At 42.9% G+C, this 21,077-nt stretch overlaps 2 protein-coding genes across 25 annotated transcripts in view; one reads left to right on the top strand and one right to left on the bottom strand.

Moving 5' to 3' along the window:
- Positions 1–20,020, bottom strand: part of Cacna1c (calcium voltage-gated channel subunit alpha1 C) — a 659,151-nt gene extending 639,131 nt beyond the window's left edge. For 7 of the 19 annotated variants that reach the window (XM_037204209.1, XM_037204213.1, XM_037204211.1 and 4 more), the window contains exon 1: positions 19,217–20,020. In XM_037204209.1, coding sequence (XP_037060104.1) covers positions 19,217–19,355 — 139 coding nt within the window. In that variant the 5' untranslated portion in view covers positions 19,356–20,020. The remainder of the gene's footprint in view (positions 1–19,216) is intronic. The other 12 variants (XM_037204216.1, XM_037204219.1, XM_037204212.1 and 9 more) reach the window with 2 other exon arrangements.
- Dcp1b (decapping mRNA 1B) overlaps positions 1–21,077 on the top strand; it is a 40,581-nt gene that overhangs the window by 2,782 nt on the left and 16,722 nt on the right. For 4 of the 6 annotated variants that reach the window (XM_028880529.2, XM_028880527.2, XM_028880525.2 and 1 more), the window contains exons 2-3: positions 1,897–1,937; positions 5,765–5,892. In XM_028880529.2, coding sequence (XP_028736362.1) covers positions 1,897–1,937; positions 5,765–5,892 — 169 coding nt within the window. The remainder of the gene's footprint in view (positions 1–1,896; positions 1,938–5,764; positions 5,893–21,077) is intronic. The other 2 variants (XM_028880528.2, XM_037204224.1) reach the window with 1 other exon arrangement.

Raw genomic sequence — 21,077 nt, 5'->3', positions numbered from 1 at the left:
TACTCTTCATTATTTCAAACACTGAACTGTGTGTGTGTGTGTGTGTGTGTGTGTGTGTGTGTGTGTGTGTGTGTTTACCTTTATTTTTAGAGTTTAGGCTAAAATACTCCAGAACTGTGAACTTACAATTTTACTTGGAGGATTTGAGGAGAGCTCCTGTTTTACTATTTGCCATACCCTAATTTCACTGCTTTGTACAGAAAGTTAAAAAACAAACAAACAAACACTTTGAGCCAGCACAGCTCCAGCAGCAAATACTTTTCCAGAGCTCCTTTTAGCCAAGTGAGAGCTCTTAAAATGTTTTGTTTTGTTTTAATTGAAAGATTTGAGTTAAGGGTGAGACAGGAAAGTCAGTGAATTATCTCAGTGTGAGCTGGCAGAAACCTCACTCCTGGCTCATATTGTAATCACTGAGCCCTAGTTCCTTCCCATGAGCAACTCCAAACACAACTCAAGTTTGAGAACTGTTTTTGTGAGTTATAGCTACAATTCTGATTTTGGATTATTCTAAACTAAAATAAAGGGATTAAAGTTTTTTGTTTTTGAAGTAAAGAAAATTTTTGTTGCGAGCAAAAAAGAAATCAGTTGGAAGCAATTAGCGTATGTGTGCTGATAATATGAAAGATCTGATTTGCATTCCAAAGAGAACAGGCCCAGGTCAAATACGGCAGAGTAGGAAACTTTCTAGCCAAGGAGCCTGGCCGTGTGTGCGCAGAGGTCCCTGCACATCTCTGCTTCAGTTCCCATCAGTGTAACTCGTAGGACCAGATGCTTGACTTGGACAGCTCCTTTTAAAGTGGTGTCGAGTACCTAAGCAGCTGCCAGCTGTGCCCGTTCAGCTCTGAAGGGGTTTGCGCAGAGGCCTAAGAATGTGCATTTCTAAGGGCTCCCAGGTGACGATGCTGCTTCTCATCTGGAGACCACTCTTCAAAACCCACTGCACTAAGTCTCTGAGAAAACAGATGTACTCAGGCAGATTACTTTCAACTCTGTACCTTTAAAAAACATCATTCTAGTGTTACAACTTTTTCTTAAAGTGTATATCTTGCATCCAAATTATACAGTACTTAATTTTAAATAATTTCAGTAATAAATATTATAAAATATTGGAGCCTTAAATAGGATACTAGAATGCTGAAATTAAGTGATGTAAATACCAAAAGCACATATTAAATTCTGAGTTACAATAGTCTGATTACTAGTTAAACAGAAGAACTGCGTGTGCATTGTGTGGATGAGCAGGATCCCCCTGTCTTGGAGATGTGGAAGGGATGCCAAAGAACTCAAGCTCTCCCTATGACTTGACTCCCTCCCTCAGATTTTCTCTGGCAGTTCTTGAGTCCTAACTTGGTAATATTTCTGTGTAATGTTATTTCAAGTCTGGCCAAAGTGACTCTGCATATTTCATGCCAAGAAGGTGTTTGTTCACTTGAAGACTCTAGCATAACCCTTTTCTGTCTAGCAGTCAGAGCACAGGTATTGACAGATCATCTGGTCTCCTAGTGACACAATGTGACAATGAACACAAGATGAAGTGAAGGGTAATGAGGCGCAGGTAACAGTTAATTTGACAGCTTGCGATTAGGTGGATGGAGGAGAAGGCTACACACTTACCATCTCCTTCTGATGAAGTCTGAAGCACACTTTCTCCGCTCCAGCCAGGTGGGCCACTCAGTGTGTGTTTGGGAAAGAGAATAGTGACCAAGTGCTGCTCACTCAGTAGGCCCTGGTCATGTCAAACTCATGCCTTCCCCTTCCTGGTAGCCCCTCTGTTCTGTCCTGGCACTTCGCCTACTTGAAGTTGTGTGTGGTTTCCTGGTGTGCTGTAAGAAGTTCATGTTTTCTGCCATAGAATGAAGAGAGCATACATATGGTATGTGTTTTCTTTATTTTTAGGAGAAGACTGATGTGGAAGGAACCTTATTTGTTTATACAAGGTAAGAATATTTTATTAAAAAAACAATTTTTGAAATAATGTTTTAGCTTAGTTTTGTCATGTATTAAAGGGCAGTTTTATTTCAAAGAAGTACAACAACCAAATCTATCTGAAATTACTAGTTGGCAAGAGGACTAAAATAACACATAATGTGACCTGGTACATTCTGATGGTACTAATTTCAGGATATATTTCCAACATAAATCTTAATATTTGGTTTAGCGGTACATATCCATCGTCTGATTCCAGTGAATGCACACAGTTTGTGAACACTATGCACTGCCAAGAGATTAGAGGTCCACTGTTAGCTAAATTAGGCTGGCTGGAAAGGGCTTTGTGGCTCACCTTCCCTCACCCTTAACTGCTTAAAAAAAGCATGTCCAGGCTCGAATCTGTCTCTCAGTCTTCCATTGTCTAGTTAATAATGTTTCAGGATTAATTTCATTAATAAGCTCATGCTTTTAATAATTTCTTTTTTATCAATACCATTAGTATCACACATGCACGCAGACACACAGTATGTATATTGTCTTAATGACTACATTTTATTCATGCAAATTTCCACATAAATATCTTACTTGAATTCTGTCACCTAGCGGGAGTACATAGATGAAATACAAAACTAATATACACCCTGATTAAGGTAACAACTTGACTGGAGGAAAAAGTATACAAACATATTTACCCATATTCAAGTTTAAGATAAACACAATGCAGGCTATACCACCCCAAGAACTGGTGGCTGTAAAAGCCGCACTGGGCTGCTGTGGTTGTGGGAGCATTGTAGAATGACAGGTCTTGGGTTGGGCTTCAGGGCAGGAAGTCCCAACAGAAAGAAAGGCAAAAGTAGAGACACAGCCTCCTGTTTAACGGGACAGTGGGGATCCATTCTGGGGTAGAGGGTTTATATTAGCCTAAGTGATGCCATTAGCATAGAATGGCAGACTAAGGATTCTGAAGTTTAGTTTTCCAGCAGTAGGGAGTAACTGAAGGCTTGTGAACATGAGGATGCTTAATAAGCTGTGAGAAAGTGCATGGAGAGTCAGTGTGTCAGCCTCATGAGGAGGCACTTGTTCTGAAAGAAACTGGAGTTGGGCAGGGTGTTAAAGGATGACTGCCATGAGGTAGCTAGGAGTTGGGACCAGATGAACTGAAGCTGAAATGGAAGTGCATGGAGAGCACGGTGACATTGACACATGAAGCCTCTAGGTAAATGGCGGTGATTGAACTGAATGACAAAATCTTTAGTAGAACTCCAGCAGCCCGGGTGGTGGGGGAGGTCAAGAATCTGGGGCCTTCAACTTGATTTCTTTGTGAAGTTCACCCCCGGCACCCAGGCCATTGGTCTTCAGGGTTTTGAAGTAATACTTTTGCAATGATCTCGATGAGTTCAGGTTAAGAAATCTTGGCACTCGGTCGTCTTTGGAGAGTTTGGCGTTGTCTAAGAGGAGTATCAAAGGGAAATAGATATGCAATTGATGGTTGAATTTAAGGCCCATAGGGCCATAGACAGCAGAGCTAGAATAGCCTTAAGAGGCCAGTGGGGGCGTAGTACAGAACAGTGGGGGGAGGATGCCAGCTGCCCTGTCACCAAGGGGGAGGGCGTGCAAAGGATGAATGGCTAGCCAGGCTACAGGCTACAAGTCAGTCAGATGTGGGGGTCTGAATCTCCAAGAGTATTAGCATGTTAGTCCATGTTATGTTCCAGAACATTCCAGAAGCACAGAGTAAATTTGTTCAGCATGAGTACTCCAGAATGTAAAATGTAAAGAGAAAAACTAAAGCACAATGTGTATTCTTTCTCATTTCTGAGAAGGATTATTTTGAGGAGAGCGATAGATTAATATATATTAGTGATGGTTTTAAGGACTTTCTGCTGAATTATATAATTATTTTCTCTTTTGTACCCAAACCAAATATAGCTTTGTATTTTCGGGTATTTTATTTTTGAGATGGTGTCTCATGTAGACCAGGTTGGCTTCAAACTAACTATGTAGCAAAAGATAACTTTGAACTTCTGAATTACAGCCATGTGCCAGTTTTATGTAATGCTGGAAATGGAATCCAGGGCTTTGAGCATGCTAGGCAACTACTATACCAACTGAACTACAACCCAGCACTTAAGTACTTCTTAATGTACTCCACACTGCTAACGGAATGATAAGTTACACCATTGAACTGAGAAAAATAATCTTAATCTAGTTCCCCCAACCCATCTCATTGAGATAACCTCTGCTGCTTCCTCTCCTTCCGACACAGGCATGGGTGCCTGGTCTAGAGAGGTCTTTTTCTCAGTGGGGAATGACAGCAGTTTGAGCTAAGTTAACGAAGCTGTCTATGGTACACCTGTACTTCTCCTTCCGAACTGTTTTTAGTGCACTGACATCTTTGTTTCTGGGCCTGTTGAATAAACTGTGCTATAGTCCCATACCGTTTATGCCATAAGATGTTATGCTATTGAAATACAAGAAGATATTTCATCCTGCATCAAGAAGTATTTCTCCTGCCTCCCCATGTCTTCCTCTTTGCAATAGAGTTCATGAAGACACAGTCACTAGAATTTCTGAATTTCATGTCCAGGGCCCTCTATCAGTCTTCTGAGTGCATTTTCCTCTCCTCTTAAGTTTAAATAGAAATGACTGTTGGGGGAATTGAGGCTATGCCTGTCAGTGCTTTATCTCTTTGTAGAATAAGCTCATCAAAGATTACCTTCCATCAATTCAAGGGTTGGGGCTTTAAAAATACAATCCTGTAAGTGGTAAAGTAGCAATGTGTACTTTATCAGTATAAAGGAGTTAAAAGAGAAATAAAACTGATGTTCTTCCTGTTTGTTCCTGCTAACCCCAGCAGCCTAGCTTAACTTGAATGAATGAGTGCTGCGTGCTTTTGTTAAACGGGGATGTTGTACTTGGGTGTCACCAGAAGTTTCTTGGTTGAATTATGACATGGCTGTCCCCTCAGCACAGGCAAATGGACACATGATTGTTAGTTTACACTGTGTATGACATGGGTCCCTGTGCCTGACAGATGGGGCATTCAAGATTTATTGAATGAATGAAAAATGAAACTCACTAAAGGTCACTTTTTCACTGAGCAGTTTTATAGTAGCTTGTCCAGGAAGCGGTTTGCTTTGTATTGAAGAGAACACAGCGTCCGCCCTGCAGGCTGTTACATGACCTTAGTTTGTACCTCATCTCACAGGTTCGTTGACAGAGTTGCCTTGTTTTCCTGAAGTTCTCAATTCCAAACTAGCATTTATACTTTCAGTGAAAATTATCTTTTTGTAATGATGTATGTGCTTTGAACTCTGAAACCCTTTGAAAGTATCTAGGTTTTTTAAAGACTTATTTATTTGTGTATTTTATGTATTTGAGTGCTCTGTCTTCATGCACACCAGAAGAGAGAATCAGATCCCATTACAGATGTTGTGAGCCACCACACGGTTTCTGGGAATTGAACTCAGAACCTCTAGAAGAGCCGTCAAGTGCTCTTAACCACCGAGCCAACCCTCCAGCCCCTGCCAGTGAGATTTTTAAAAGCAATTACCATCTTTGTCTTAAAGGAATGTACAGCATAGACAGGGAGATAAGATATACATACGAACTATGCACAGCCTCACGTACAGTTAAAAACAATGACCTTAAGGACAGTCTGTGGTGCACAGATGTTGGTATGAGATCCCAAGAGTAAAGCAGTGGTATTTCCTATGTGTGCAGACTGCTTGTGAGAAACAATGTACACAGCAAAGTTAACAGACACGTCAGAATGTGGCTATACTGCAGGTATGCTATGCTTAGCAATGTCTTTCCCCTGCTCCGTGATTTCCAGGTCTGCCTCTCCAAAGCACGGATTCACCATTATGAATAGGCTCAGCATGGAAAACAGAACAGAACCCATTACTAAAGACCTGGACTTCCAGCTCCAGGACCCTTTCCTTCTCTACAGAAATGCCACATGTGAGTCTCTCAATACAGTGGTAGTCATATTTCTGAAGTCCAGCCAAATGTTAAAAGCTGTGTTTAGTATCAACAGCTAGGGGGTTAACATTTATTAGCTTGGAAGTGACTTTTTTCTTAGAAAAGTTCCAGTGAGAGTTTCCTTAAGCCCTGTCTTGAGCAGCTCTTCTGCCTGTAGAATGAACCAGTCATTGACTTCAATCCTAAGCAGGAATGGGGGAGGTGAGTACTTGGTCAGGAGTCAGGAGAGGGACACATGGGTGGCGTCACTGAACACAGAATGAATAATTTGGTAGGTGGCAGTTTTCCCTCGTGTGTCACCCCTGACCAAGCACAGTGAAGAGTGATTGAGGAAGAGGGTCTGTATTTTTGAATATGTAATCATTAAAAAGTCCAAGTCCAAGGAATTTTGTTCTTTTGAGTCTCTTAACTATTTGTACTGGTGAGATTGTGGTAGGTAACTGAATGGTCCTTGATGGACCTGAGATGAAGTAGCAGTTGCTTGTAAAGAATTCTGTCCTCATCTCAACCTTGGGTCTTATCTGATACCCGTGTCAGACTAGAGAGAGACCAATGAAGCTGTCAGCTTCAGGGCATCTCAACCATACTGTTTGAAAGGTAAGTATGCGCCTACTTTTCGGCTTTGTGGGTAACTTTCAAAGAGACTTTGCAATCTAGTAATGGTTTCAACTCTTTGAGTTTAAGATACAGGAAGTTGATACTAGGGAGATGGCTCAATTGGTAAAGAGCTGGAAACATGAGGACCTGAGTTCAACACTCTAGCATGTGCATACACATACACACACACATGCGCGCGCACACGCACGCACACACACACACACACACACACACACATACACACACACACACTTGCAAAGCCAGGGGTGGCTGTGTATATTTGTAATTCCAGTGCTGGGAGGCATAGTCAAGTGGGTCCCCAGAGTTTGCTGGCCTGCTAGGCTAGCTGAGATTGGAAACTTTAGGTTCAGTGAGAGATCCTGCCTCAAAAACTAAGGCAGCCAACAAAATGATTCAGCAGGTAAAGACCTTTGCTGCCAAGCCTGATAGCATAAGTTTGATCCCTGGAATCCACATAAAGGTGGAAGGAGCTCACCAAGTCCCCACAAGTTGTCCTCTGACAGACACACACACACACACACACACGCACGCACGCACGCACGCACGCACACACACACACACACACACACGCACGCATGAGCGCGTGCTCATACACACACCACAGTGTCACATGCTACCCCCTCTCCAGCAAATAAATAAATGTGACAAAAAGTGGAGAATGACAGAGAAAGACATCTATTGTCAGCCTCTGATCCTCACACAAATATGCATGTGCACGCGCATGTGCACATGCATGCACACACACATTTGCATACAACACACAAACACAAAAGAGGCTGAGGAGATGGCTTGGTATTTAAAGTGTTTACTCTACATGCATGGGACCTGATTCTGGATCCCTAGCACCCAAATACTAGTCCAGTGTGGTGATATGTGTCTGTAGCCCCAGTGCTGGGGGGCAGAGACAGGCAGGTCCTGGGTCTTATGCCCATTCAGTCTAGCCTAAATGGTTAGCTGCAGGTTCGGTGAGAGACCCTGTCTTTTTTTTTTAAAAAAAAAAAAAAAAAAAGTGGAAATGTAGAGGAAGGCATCCTGACATCAGCCTCTAGCCTCTATACACTCCTGCATTGGTGAGCACACTTGAACACATGTGCACACATATACACTACACACCTCCTTACACACACAGAACTTGCCTACTGTATACTACTCAAAATCTTAATAATGTGATTCAAGTAATACTCAATGATAATCCCAATGAATAGTTTAAAACTAAATGTAACAAGCTGGGCGGTGGTAGCGCACGCCTTTAATCCCAGCACTCAAGAAGCAGAGCCAGGTAGAGCTCTGTGAGTTCGAGGCCAGCCTGGTCTACAGAATGAGATCCAGGACAGGCACCAAAACTACACAGAGAAACCCTGTCTTGAAAAACAAAACAAAACAGACAAACAAAACTAAATGTAACAATACATTAAATATGATGATACATTTAATTGTACACAATTAGGTTGTCATGATAAATGACTAATCCTTAAATATTTATGAGAAAAAAAGAGCTATTAAAACTGCAACAATGAAAAAAAAAAAAAAACCTGCAACGTGACTTACCAGTAGTATGCCCTATGAAAAGAAAGGTTTTGCAATATTTTAAAAAAATGGTTTGTTGCTGTTTCTTCACTGTGTGCTTATAGTTATGTCAAAATTTATATTCTTTCTTTAAAGTATATCATATTTGGCCAAGGAGCTGTCTCAGTAAAGTGCGTGTTGTGCGAACATTATCACCTGAGTTTGATTCCCCAGAACCCACTGAAAAAGCTGGGTGGAGTGGTGTGTGTGTGTAATTATAGGAAGCAGGGGCTCCCTGGGGCTCACTGGCCAGTCAGCCTAGCTTATAAGGTGGTGAGCTCCAAGCCAGAGAGCCAGTCTCAAAAAACAAGGTGGCCAGCTTCTTAGAAAAAATGACACTAGTTCCAGGACACCCAGGGGTACACAGAAAAACCCTGAAGACTCTAACAGCAGATGTCTGGCTCGGACACACCAAAACACTATGTCCTGTGTCAAACTAACATATTCAAGTGCTAATAAAGAAGCCACAAACGTGAATGTAGAATAGATAGATGGCTCTGCAGTTGAAGACCATTGGCTGTTTTTCCACAAGTCTCAGGTTCGATTCCCAGCACCCACATGGCAGCTCACAACTGTCTATAACTACAGTTTCAGGGGATCCAACACCCTCTTCTAGCCTCCATATGGACCAGACATGAAGTAGTGAGTGTGTGTGTGTGTGTGTGTGTGTGTGTGTAAAATAAACCTTTAAAAGTGAATATAGAATAAATGAGTACTCGTGACCTATCTTAATCATTCCTGGTCACTTATTTTGGACAAATAATTGATATAGTCACTATAGATATTTTGAGTTCTTATATATTGCATTATGTCATAGACAGTACCAAAAATGTAAAATTTCTTTAATACATTGATTTTAAAAAATACCTTTCCTATGTCTCCCAGGGCCTGTGTGACAGAAAATGCTGTATGGAGTTAGTGAGCACACAGGAAGCTAGGTATGCCCAGGATAGTGATGAACAGCCACCTGGGACTGTTGACCTTGAAGTGTAGCTTGTCTGAAGGAACAGGGTTGTGTGTTTAAAGCACACGTTTTCAAAGTCTTAGCACAAAAAGGAAGAAAGAAAGAATTTTTAGAAATCTTATGATTTTATATTGGTTAGCATTTTGAAATGATACTGTTTTGGATAATAGGGCCAAATAAAGTATATTATTAAATTTACCTTTACCTGATTTTTTGTCATTTCTAATGTAAGATATCGGGCATGGTTCGTACCTGTGGGTCTTCTATTGATGATCTGGCTCTGTTCTCACTGGCATTTTACAGATGAGAAAAGCGAGGTTTGGGGAAGTGAGAGCAGCCCAGCATGTGTAGCTACAGCCCTGACCTGGCTGCTCTTCCACACCCTTGCTCTGCCTCCCCTGCAGTTGAGCGTGACTGTGAGTGGAAGTCACTCTTTGGAATGCATGTGTGCTTGTTTCTAACGAGCCCCTATACAGAAAAATGAAACCAGTTGAGCAGAGATTTGAAGGCAATGTCATGGCCCTCTTCTGTGTTCATTTTGCTCCATTTTGTTCTCCTCGACATTGGATGCTGATTGCCTTTGAGTCCAGTTGTTTGGTCTTGGCTTATTTATCAGAGCTTCTCAGTCTCTGACATCCAAGGTCCACAGAAGGTTTATCATGCTGGCCATCAGGGTCTGGTACCTCTCAAATGTTTCTTACAGCTCAGATGATTATGTGCAGTTGCATATGGCTTTCTAACCCTCTGATAATGCCCCTTTGGCCAGGCAGCCTCGCTTCATGCAAGGTTATTTTCATGGTGACTGTCTCTTTGGGGTCCATACAGACCTCCAGAGGCCCTTGGCCTTCTGCTAGCCACACAGTTCATGAGTAGTATCTGCCATTGCAGTAGAATAGAGTTGGACTGCTTCATGGCGAGTTTCCTCAGATAATTTTTTTAGACTCATCAGAGGAAGAAAAAAGTCAATTAGGTGAATCTAAAAGAGAAAATGAGAAAATAGAAAAAAAATCTCAAACTTCTTCATTTAATTAGTAAAGAAAAAAATTTAATAAGTAATTTTGAATTTTAATCAGACAAAATAAATTATTGTAGAAAAAGGTTTATAATCTGAGCTTTATTGGAGTTTATTGCATGATATTTGACCTAAGTGAGCTTGCGCGTACATGTATGTGTGTGTGTGTGTGTGTGTGTGTGTGTGTGTTTTAGGGTTTCTATTGCCATGAAGAGACACCATGACCACGGCAGCTCTTACAAAGAAGAACGTTTCATTGAAGTGGCCACTTGCATTTCAGAGGTTCAGTCCATTATCATCATGGCAGGGAACATGGAGGCATGGAGGCAGATGTGGTGCTGGAGAAGTAGCTGAGAGTTCTACATTAACAGGAAGTTGACTGGGACACTGGGTGGTGCCCTGAGCATAGGAAACCTTAGAGTCCACCTCCACAGTGACACATTTCCTCTAAAAAGGCCATACCTACAAATATACTGTACCAACAAAGCTGCACCTCCTAATAGTGCCATTTTCTTTCAAACCACCACAGTGTGTGTGTGTCATATGGATGTGCAGGTGTGTGTGTGTGTGTGTGTGTGTGTGTGTGAGAGAGAGAGAGAGAGAGAGAGAGAGAGAGAGAGAGAGAGAGAGAGAGACAGACAGACAGACATATGAATGTGCAGGGGTGTGCACCTGTGAGTGCATGCAGAGACCAGAGGAAGATGTCAGAAATCTTCCTCTAGTTTTTCCTGGACTCTTCCTTTGAGACAGGTTCTCTCAATGTACTAGAAGCATGCTGTTTTCTCTAGGATGGCTGACCCACCAACTCCTGGAATGTGCCTGTCTTTAATACTTCCCCTCCTCACTCCTTGGATTATATTAATGCACAGCCATGCACAGCTTTTTAAAATAAGATGTAAAAAGCACATAAGATAGTTATTAAATCAGAAGTGAAATTGTGTGCATTCATTCATTCAACAAACATTTACTGACTGACAGGCACTGTGTTGGATTTTATATGGGTTATCCTATGAAATTCTTGTAACTTTTTCTTGGAAATTCTGTTTTCTTTTTTATCAATGAGGATAATGGGTCTGGAGAGATAGCTCAGCAGCTAAGAGCACTAGCTGTTCTTCTAGAGGACCTAGTTAATTCCCAGTACCCACATGGTGGCTCATAGTAGTCTGTAACTTCAAGGGGCTCCAGCTCTCTCTTCTGGCATCTGTGGGCACCAGGCATACAAGTGGTGCACAGATCCACATGGAGGCAAGGCAGCCATACACATACATTTTTAAAAATAATAAAAAGTCCAAACTATTTTGAATGCCGAATTGACAGTCTAAAGGTTTAGATTTGAGATTTTCAGTTCTTCTCAGCTGGGCTAAGATCAAGTGTGGATTGTGGGTTTTCAGGTTGGAGATGAGTAACAGGTGAAGTCTATGCAAATGTTCTAACATGAGAAAAACAAAACAAAACTGAAATCTGAAACACTCTGGTCTCAAGTATTTCCCCTAAGGAGTATACAGCCACATTACCAGCGTGAGTCCAGCATTGATTCAGAAATGTAAAAAAAAAAACAAAAACAAAAAAAAAAACCTATGCTCTGAAAAATCTCCCCTCCCTTCTCACCCCTCTGATCCCTTCTACCTTCTCCCCTCTCTCCCCTCCCCCCACTCCTCCCCCTCTTCTTCCCCTCTCCCTTGAATCTCAGGGCCTTGGGTATGATAGACAAGCACTGTCACACTTAATCACATCCCAGACCCTTATTAAACATCTCTTGTATTAACCGCCTAGTAATGCTCACATGCTAGGGTTAGGAAGTCTGAGAGCCAGTGAGACCCATGTCTCCCCTTAGCATCTGCAGTGATTTTTTTGTTTTTGTCACAGAATTCACTTTTTAAATAGCCAGTTTTCGAGCAGAGATGCAATTTTCTAACATCTTTTCTACAGTCCTTTTCCCAACACAGTATATAATAAGTAATCAATAGTTTTAAAATGAAATTTCAAGCATTTTCTTGATGGCTGTTACAAAGAACATATTTAATTTATTCTAGAGCTTCAGCTAAATTGTACCTGTATATATAAAAATAAATAACAGCAGTATGAAAGTCAAATTGACAAATAAAAGTTGGGCATAATTTGGAAGGAGCATTGCTCACTATACTTAGAATGTGTTCTGAAAAACCTTTGCTCTGCCATTATAATACCATAAATCAATAAGTTACTATGTAGGCATAAGTAGTAAGTTTCAGGTCCCTTGTGGACAGAGACTGTATCTTATATTTTAATTGTGTTCTGTGATTCCACATGGGCCTAGAAAATAAACGGATCAGGATAAGGAATTGCTTGGTATGTGTGGCATGATGTCTAATGATTTTGTCTCGAATTCTAATCATCAGTGTGCTTAAAACAAAGCTTTGAAGACATTCTGCTTGGAGTGATTGATTTATAATAGCCACAAGGTTGTCCAGCGTTCCCTATTCCCCACCTCATGGTCAGTGTGACAGTCCTGCCTCTCAGACTGATACAAAGCAGTGACCAAGACTGAACTGTGTGATTCCCTCATGGATTTGGGCTTTTCCTTGGGTTTTGTTTTTTTGTTTGTTTTTGTTTTTGGTTTTAGACAGGGTTTCCCTGTATAACCCTGGCTGTCCTGGAACCCGCTATGTAGGCCATGCTGGCCTGAAACTCACAGAGATCCACCTTCCTCTACCTCTTGGATGGGATTTAGCCTTCTTAAGACCCCTAGATTTCAAGATTTTAGAGGAATAAAAGTCTTCCAGCTCAGCAGGTTCTAATGCCCTGAGATTTGATACCTCTAACCTTAGACTCACTCAGACAGATGGTATAAAAGCAGCTGACAGGGGAAAAGCAAAGCCTATGGAAACGCACTGCAGAGCAAGTGAAAGCCTCGTTACTGCCCATAGACAACTGAGCTTATGTTTTCCATTGTAGGATGTACACTGGTGTATTGATACTCTCCAGTAGTACATTTTTAATTTTTAGATTTATTTATTTTAATGTGTATGAATATCTTGCCTGCATGTATGTCTGTGCACCACGTGCAAGCCTGATATGTATAGAGGTCAGAAGAGGGCTTTGGATCCTCTGAAACTAGTGATACAGATGGTTGTGAGCCACCATGCGGGTGTTGGGAAATGGACCTGAGTCCTCTGTAAGTGCAATAAGTGCTCTTAGCCACTGAGCCATCTCTCCAGCCCTCTCAAGTAGTAATCTCTAATCCTGTTGGGGCCATAGAATCTGATGATTCTTCTTCACTTCCCTGCCTCCCTCCCTCCCTGCCTTCCTCCCTGCCTCCCTCCCTCCTCCTTCCCCTCTTCAGGTATGTTTTTGATTGCCTTCCATGTACCAGGCTTTGGGCTTCATCCTCAGAATGTCTATGCACACCATTTTACAGACTTAAATTCTAGGAATGCAATTGAGCTCCTCAAACCATTGAAGGGCAACACACATCTTTAAAGTAATTAGATAGCTAAAAGTCCTTGACATTCTTTTTTTAGACAGAAACTTGATATTTGCAAGAATAACAATAGCATGCTTTTCTCTTCCAGACCTGCCCAGTAAGTAATATAAGAGCCTCATGGGAAACTCATCCAAGCCACAAATAATGCAGAGCAGGAGACAAAGACCTTGACTTTTCACATTCACTCCGAACAGGCATCTATACAAATTGAGGCTCTTATTGTATGTGGTAGGTGTGATTGCTGCCCTTGGCAACCTTTAAGGACTCTAGTGAGCTTCTTGATAAGAGAGGAAGAAGGTCTCTGAAAGTCAAAACTTATATGCTCAGTGTCTTATTTAGGGTTTCCATTGCCGTGAAAAGACACCATGACCACGGCAACTCTTATAAAGAAAAATACTTAATTGAGGTGGCAGCTTACAGATCAGAGGTTCAGTCCATTATCATCATGGCAGGGAGCATGGCAGCATGCAGGCAGACATGGTGCTGGAGAAGTAGCTGAGAGTCCTACATCTTACAGGCAACAGGAAGTCAACTGACACACTGGGCTGTATCCTGAGCATAGGACACCTCAAAGCCCGCCCCCACAGTGACACACTTTCTTCAACAAGGCCACACCTCCCATTAGTGCCACTCCCTATGGGGGCCATTTTCTTTCAGACCACCCCACTTAGTGAATCTCAGTTTGTGTGAAAAGCTGGCTTCTTTATTATGGCCCTGTGCACAGAGCTGACACGCTGTAACAAGTGATTAAGGATTGCACACCTCCTACAACTTGAGTCATGAAACTTGTCACTCTAGCCTTAAATCCAGAATTACCATTGATTCTGTCAGTACTCTGCTCAGGCTGAAAGGATCTAAAGGAGACGACTTATGTAAAAACTGGCATTCTGTCAGTTACAGAAAGCTCCAGAAGACGTCAGGTAAGGCAGTATTTCACTCTGAGTACTGGCTATCATAATTTTGGTTTCCACAAATCATAGCTCCTGAAACAGGTTCCTGTCAGCACCCCACACCACCTGGACAAGCCATACTCCTTTCCCAGAGCACTCAGCCTAAGGACCGTGCACTTCCACTGTAGAATGTTAGGGCACTCACGGGTGGGACTTTGCGAATTTTATACACACACACACACACACACACACACACATCTTGAAGCTCACTCAGTGGAATAATATTGGCGTGCTTGGGTAAGGAAGAATCTGTGAGGCAAAGTGATACATTATAGGTAATATGCAGCTACTGTGGAGTAAAATCTAAATGAAGTCACTTATGCTTTGTCCTCAGCCATACAGATGCAAGATTCTTGGCATTGCAAGGAAATAAGCATTCACATAGTGATGATGTTTCCATTCATATGCTGCATTTGTGGCTTGTGGTTGTACAGTCTTTTATATTTTGTTTGAGAGAGCCAAATTTGCTGTGATAAAAAGCCTAAATCTTGGCAGAGAAAAACTGTATTCCAGAACATTCCCCTCCATGCTTTCTGAGAGAAGCCTCGTTCACTCGCCCTGCCTCAACATACAGGGAGTAGGCAGGATGGCTGCACAGTGTTGGTGTACATTTTGTATTCTATTTTTATACTGCTGGTTTTTGTTCAAAAATCCCAAGATAGTTTCAGATAATCATGTTCTGGAATCAAGGTTAGTTGATTCCAGAAGGAATCTTAATGTTAAGGGTCCAGGAGAAAGAGTGAAATTAGGCCACGAGCTGGTGTTGGAATCATTCCATACACAACCCCTAGTTCTCCCCTCGGAACAGAACCGAAACCTGACTTGTTTTCAACATGAAGAGCTTCGGGAACACTCAGTGTCTCCTGTGTCCACAGTAGATAAAGGTCAGAATGACTGAAGTACAGAGCCCCTGGTTCACTCCTCTCCTCACTGGCTACAGAGCCTCTGCCCCAAACCTTAGCGCTTCTCAGTGATCTGCTTCAGCAAAGCTGCGCTGTCCTCATCAAACGCTTCCTTAAACCATCCGACTCAAATATGAGGAAGTCTGCTTTGGGGGCTTTCCTTTTGAGAACCATTTTTGACCTATAAAAATGTTGTTTTATGTTTAGCTCTAAGCATCGCAAACTCTAATTATGAGACAAGATTTATTTCCCTTTGTTGATGCTCATTTATGATAATAGCATTTCAGAGTGTTGTTGGAATAATTAAGGTAACTTAGGTGACTAGCATGTGAGGATCATAATTGTTTGCTGCACCGAGTCCTGTGATCATCTGTAAGGAAGAGAAATGTGTTCTTTGTCTCCCAGTTGCCGATGGGAGTAGTAGTCAAGCAAGCAGAACGATGGGGTAGAACTGTTGCGATCATAAACACTCGTAATAAGTACATTAGTGTCTGCCCAGCACCAAGTCAGTGGAATATGTGGTTTCTGGAAACCCACATCTGAATGGCACAGTCCTAGCACTGAGGCTTACACCTAAGGCTGTGAAGTGCTTGAAGCAAAGTCGGCCCTCCGCGACGTTAGAAGAATGTACGGGCCTTATGAGAACCGCTGCCTGCTCTCTGGTAGAGTGGACCATTTGGCAGAGGACTCCAGCCTGTCTGGTCCGTGATGGTTAATTAAGCCAGAACTGATACTAACTGTGGCAAGGGTTATCAGTAACAGTCTTTGGCTAGAGACACTTGCTGACTGACTGCACGTGCTGCTGCTGTCTGTGCTGCGTTGTTGGAGTCCTCCAGGAGCTGTGGTCTGATGCGGGGAGGAGATGTGTAAACACCTGAGTAGGACGTTTTTAGTACAAGGATACCCAAAACGACTGGGGGCAAAGAACACCACTCAAGTTTATCCCAGGAAGAGTGCAGACGGTGGGACTCAAGGGTAGATGGGAGCTCAGAGACGTAGAGGAATGTCTTAGGGAATCCATTTGATATTTGTGGCCCAGATTTTGAAATTTATCAGCAAAATTATGAATAAAATGGAGATAAACAAGTGGTCAACCAAACAGATTAAGTTGTTCCTATTTCTGTTACTATTAATCCAGGGTTTTCCTGATTCTTAATTTTTTTTTTTTTTTTTTTTTTTTTTTTGGCATTTCTTTACTCTGTTAAATTTCTTAGAGGAAATAAAGTAACTTCCCCTGAGAGAAATAAAACAAGGGATTTAGTGTATGGTGACGATTGCTCTGACTTTGATGAGATGTCAAGCATCCCCAGTGAGGAGGACAGTGACTCTGAGATTAGAAAGTCTAATGACACATGTGATCTTTGTCATAAATGAAACTTTCTGAAAGCAGACTACATCTTTTACTTTTAAAGTAACACGTTCTTATTGATGGTTGGAAATGCATATTGATTTAAATGATAATGCTTTGGCTGTCAGGTTTGGAGCTCTTGAGTTTTAATAGCATCAGCATTCTAAAACAGTTGGTTTATTTGGAATGGGCAGTTTGTTTTTACGGCTCAGGTTTTCTCCTCTTTGCTCCCAGTGCCATTAAATAGCAACCGCTTCTCGTCAGCTGTGAACCTTCCAGTATCCCAAGATCATGGGATCAGGACTGCTGATTTGTGAGGTGCAGTAAAACTATGTCATATGAAAAGAACCAGACCCAGGGCCAAAGATAACAATGCTATGTAGCTGCTCTGGGGCCAGTGAAGATTTTGTTTTACAAGACGTGTCCGTGTTTGGTCAGTAAAGCCAGAGCGGAAGGTGAATGAAAGAACATTACTTTAAAGGCATGAACGAGCATGCCAAAGGGAAGCAGAGTTTTGTAGAACAGGACTGATGCAGAGCCAGCCAGCTGTGGCCTCGGTTCCCCATCTATGGAGCCAGGACACAGCCCAGCCTGCAAGTGCCACTCTAGACATTGCAATTGATGCAAGTCTCTCCAGCTTCCCTCCCTCCCCCAGAGTCATTTCCTTCCTTATTCTGAAAGTCCTGGCCAACTCTGGTTTAAAAAATACAAATTTCAGGTAATCCACAAAGTAAGATGGACTATGAGGTCAAGGCCAACCTGGACTACATAGCAAAGCCCTGTCTCAGAGCAGAGGGCTGGTGGGATGGCTCATTAGGTGAAGGTGCTGTCGTCACGGTTGCTGACCTGAGTTCGATCCCCAGAGCATGCATAGCTGAAGGAGAGAACTGACTCTGGCCAGTTGTCCTTGGACCTCCACGCACACGCGCACACGCGGTGGCGCCTTTGTGCCCACACACATATACACACAAATAAACAAAATGTGATCAAATCCAAACAAACCCGAACACAGACTGGTTCCCGTCTTTCGTAACCAAGCTTGGAAATCAAATCAAAGCATGTAAACGTTTTTTTTTTTTTTTTTTGAGACTTTATGTATCATATTTGGAGGACTGTCAGGAGCATATTTTAGAGAAAATAAGTAAAACTGGGAAAGTCATTTGGCTGGCTCATGGAGCTTGGTGTAGCCACAGAGGCTCCTGGAGGGGGCGTCCCTGAGCTGCACACTCCTCGTGGCTGCAGCTCCTTTGTGAGTGACTTTCTCCTTCTAAAATGTGTTAAAACTTGCAGACAGGTGGGTACTATATGTGCTTCCACGGGCCTCTAAGAAGCAGACGTCTTCAGCATGGCCAGATAACAGCTTGAACTGGGTAAATGGGACAGTAAAAATAAACCAAAAAAAACAACCAAAAAACGTGTTTGAACCAAGTCCACCAAACAGGTGTTTACGCCAATTATACACTGGGGTAGAGATTACTTTTTCACTCAGTTGAGGAAGACCAGAACCTAAGTGGGGTCTGAAGAAACTTATTATTATTATTATTATTATTTTAGTTAATTTCAAATGCCCATAGTTTGTAGAACTGATTTCTGCCAGGTTTCCAGTAAAGAGAGAACTGAGAGCTTTCGTGGGCAAACGAATGGCCTGACCCTTTTACAGGAGTAAGTGAAGAGGAGGAAGAAAGAAAGGGGGGAGGGGAAGGAGGAGACTTTTGGATGAGAAAGCATAATCAAACCGCAACTCCCACTTAGAGTTTGCTGTGCACCCCTCACGTATCCATGTGCCGTTCACTGGCCATGTAGGTATGTGCTGTCTTTAAAGATTTTAGCCCGGATCCTCATTAAATGGTTTTGAGTTGAAAAGTACTTGGCATAAAGTAGAGAATGAATGTAAATGTCTTAAGGGTCATATTAAATAAAAACATTTATTAGGAGCACAGACAGGGTGAGGCGGGTCCTGTTTTCATTCATCCAGAATGAACTGCTGTGCTCTACTAATGGGAGCCAGTGGGCGCAAGTGAAAACGCGCATTTAAGTGACATTTGATACTGCCTCTAATGACCATTTAATTGGCCCATTGAGACTTGATTGGCTTTCAGGCTTCCTGCTGAAGAAACTAAAGAATTATTGTCGTCATCAAGAACAGCCAGCTTGCTCACCCTTGTCTGTATGTGCCCACAAAACCCAGACATGGACTCTAATGTGGCCATTTTGCACTCCTCAGTCTCTTAAGGAGTTGAGAGCACATGGGGAGACAGGCATTTTACCACAGACAGGCTGTTTTCTATGGAGAACTGTTCAAGCATGGCATCAGGAAAGGGCAGTTCAAGCCCAACTTCCCCACAGTGTGGTGAGAAGTCCCACTAAAACAAGGCTTGCATAGGCATGTGGGAGCATGTGCTGGAGAACCTCCTAGTCCTCCTTCCTAGTGGAGCTCTCAACACGCTTCCCTTTTCTCTGCTCCGCTCTGGGTTTCTTACCTCCAGGAGAGATGTAGAAACAGTTGAGTTGAGCTTCATGTATCACCTTGCCCTTGAACTTGCCCTCTGTTTCCTCAGACAGGTGACTGGAAAGCGGCTGGTATGGGGGTGTGGACGGCTGAACGAAGGCGCGAATCATGGTGACTTCCAGTGGGGTGCTAACAGCTAATTCCACAACTAAACAGTCATCCCACGTGTAGTTTTTCCTTGTACTCTTTAGAAACTCAGAGCTGATTTCTGTGGCCACCTTTGAGGGCCATAAAGCGCATAGGGGCCTAGCACTCAGCCTGGAATTCAGGCGCTTACTTTCAGGTTAGAGCCCTGAAAGCACACTCCTTCCTTGGTTCTCCTCTGCCGAACCCTTCTTCTGCCTTTGCGGCTGCCTTCAGACCTGTGCAGAGACAAGCCCTTCCCCCGTGGAGCCCTTGGATGGAAATGTGAAGCAAATGGCTTCTGTCAGCCTGTCAGCTCATCACCTCCTGAAGGCCTGATGAGTCCTGGTCTTTGTATATCACCCCGAGCTGTCTGGCACAGCCTCTTGTGTGGACAAATGATAGGCCTGGGGGGGTGGAGGCTTGGGCCCACGCCGCAGAGAACTTGAGCTGGAATGTGGACGTCCATGGATTCACAGGGCTGCTGAGCTGCAAAACTATTTTAAGGAGAAGAAAGCACAGGCCCAGTCCTCTATCTTGGTGCTCCTTTTAGTAGCCAGGAATGCTGGTAAATTTCTGTTTTATCTTCCCCTCCCCTTGCCTATTTAAACCTTATGTTCAAGCTAAATATTAACCGGGTGAAGAGTTGTTTCAAATGGTCCCATCTGAATGTTAAAAACCATGTTGCCTCGGGTAAATCTCCATGAGGTACCAGTATTTCCTTCATCGGGCTTTAACATTTGAGGGTTGTCTGTTGTTCTGTCCGAAACCTGTATGTCAGCATCTCGTGGTGATGAAGATTTCAGGAGGGTTCTGTTCCTTGGCATCCTGCCCTTATGGATGCCCTGTAGCTCTGTGTGTCAAGCGTCACAGAGGAGGCAGAGTGGCACCTGGAATGCTTGTTAGTGTAGTCCCAGTAAGACGCCCATTGCCATCTTCTCTGTCACCGGGCTTTAGTGTCTGGTTGCACCATGAGTTCCTGACTTGCCATTGGGAAAATTTATTCTCAAAAAAGGCAAGATTTCACTGCAGCAAATGGTCCACAGCACCTATTGTAACTGAGACAAAGAAAGCAGGCTCATGGGGCTGAGTGCCAGTGATCCAGCCTGGCTTACAAGGACAAGAGGACAGGAGTCTAGGGGGTCTGAGTGGAGATTGACTTCCGGTCGGTGGGAAGGAGCCTGGAACCTCAGTTTCCAGAATCATATTTAATCTTGACGCAAAGGTTTTATTTCGGTGTGAAAGCACGCACAGCACATTGATTGGAGAACACTGATGTGCTCAATATTCTTAGGTTTGTCATAGTGCTGTGGATGGATGTGTGCGTTTCTGTCTCAGAGAGTGCCCTGTTGAGAAAACCGGAGGTGTCATCTCCTTTGCCCCTTCTTCCAGATGTAGGTGTCTGAGGTAAACGTTCTGCGTGCATGGGCTGGAGAGATGTCTCGGGGTAAGAGCACTTTCTGCTTTTCTAGAGGACCAGATTGGGTTCCTAGCACCCACATCTGGAAGCTCAGCTATCTGCAACTCCAGTACCAATGGATCTGACACCCTTTCTGGCCTGTGGGTGTACCTGCAGGCATGTGCGCGCGCGCACACATACACACACACACACACACACACACACACACACACACACACACAAACTAAAATAAATCTTTTTGTCAAAAGATTCTGTCTGTACTCAAATCAGTATAAAAATGAAGTTTAAT

This window comes from Peromyscus leucopus, chromosome 3, assembly GCF_004664715.2.
Source record: "Peromyscus leucopus breed LL Stock chromosome 3, UCI_PerLeu_2.1, whole genome shotgun sequence".
Classification (NCBI taxonomy): Eukaryota; Metazoa; Chordata; class Mammalia; order Rodentia; family Cricetidae; genus Peromyscus; species Peromyscus leucopus.
The sequence above is the reverse complement of the archived record's forward strand: the minus strand, read 5'-3'. Positions and strand labels throughout refer to the sequence as shown.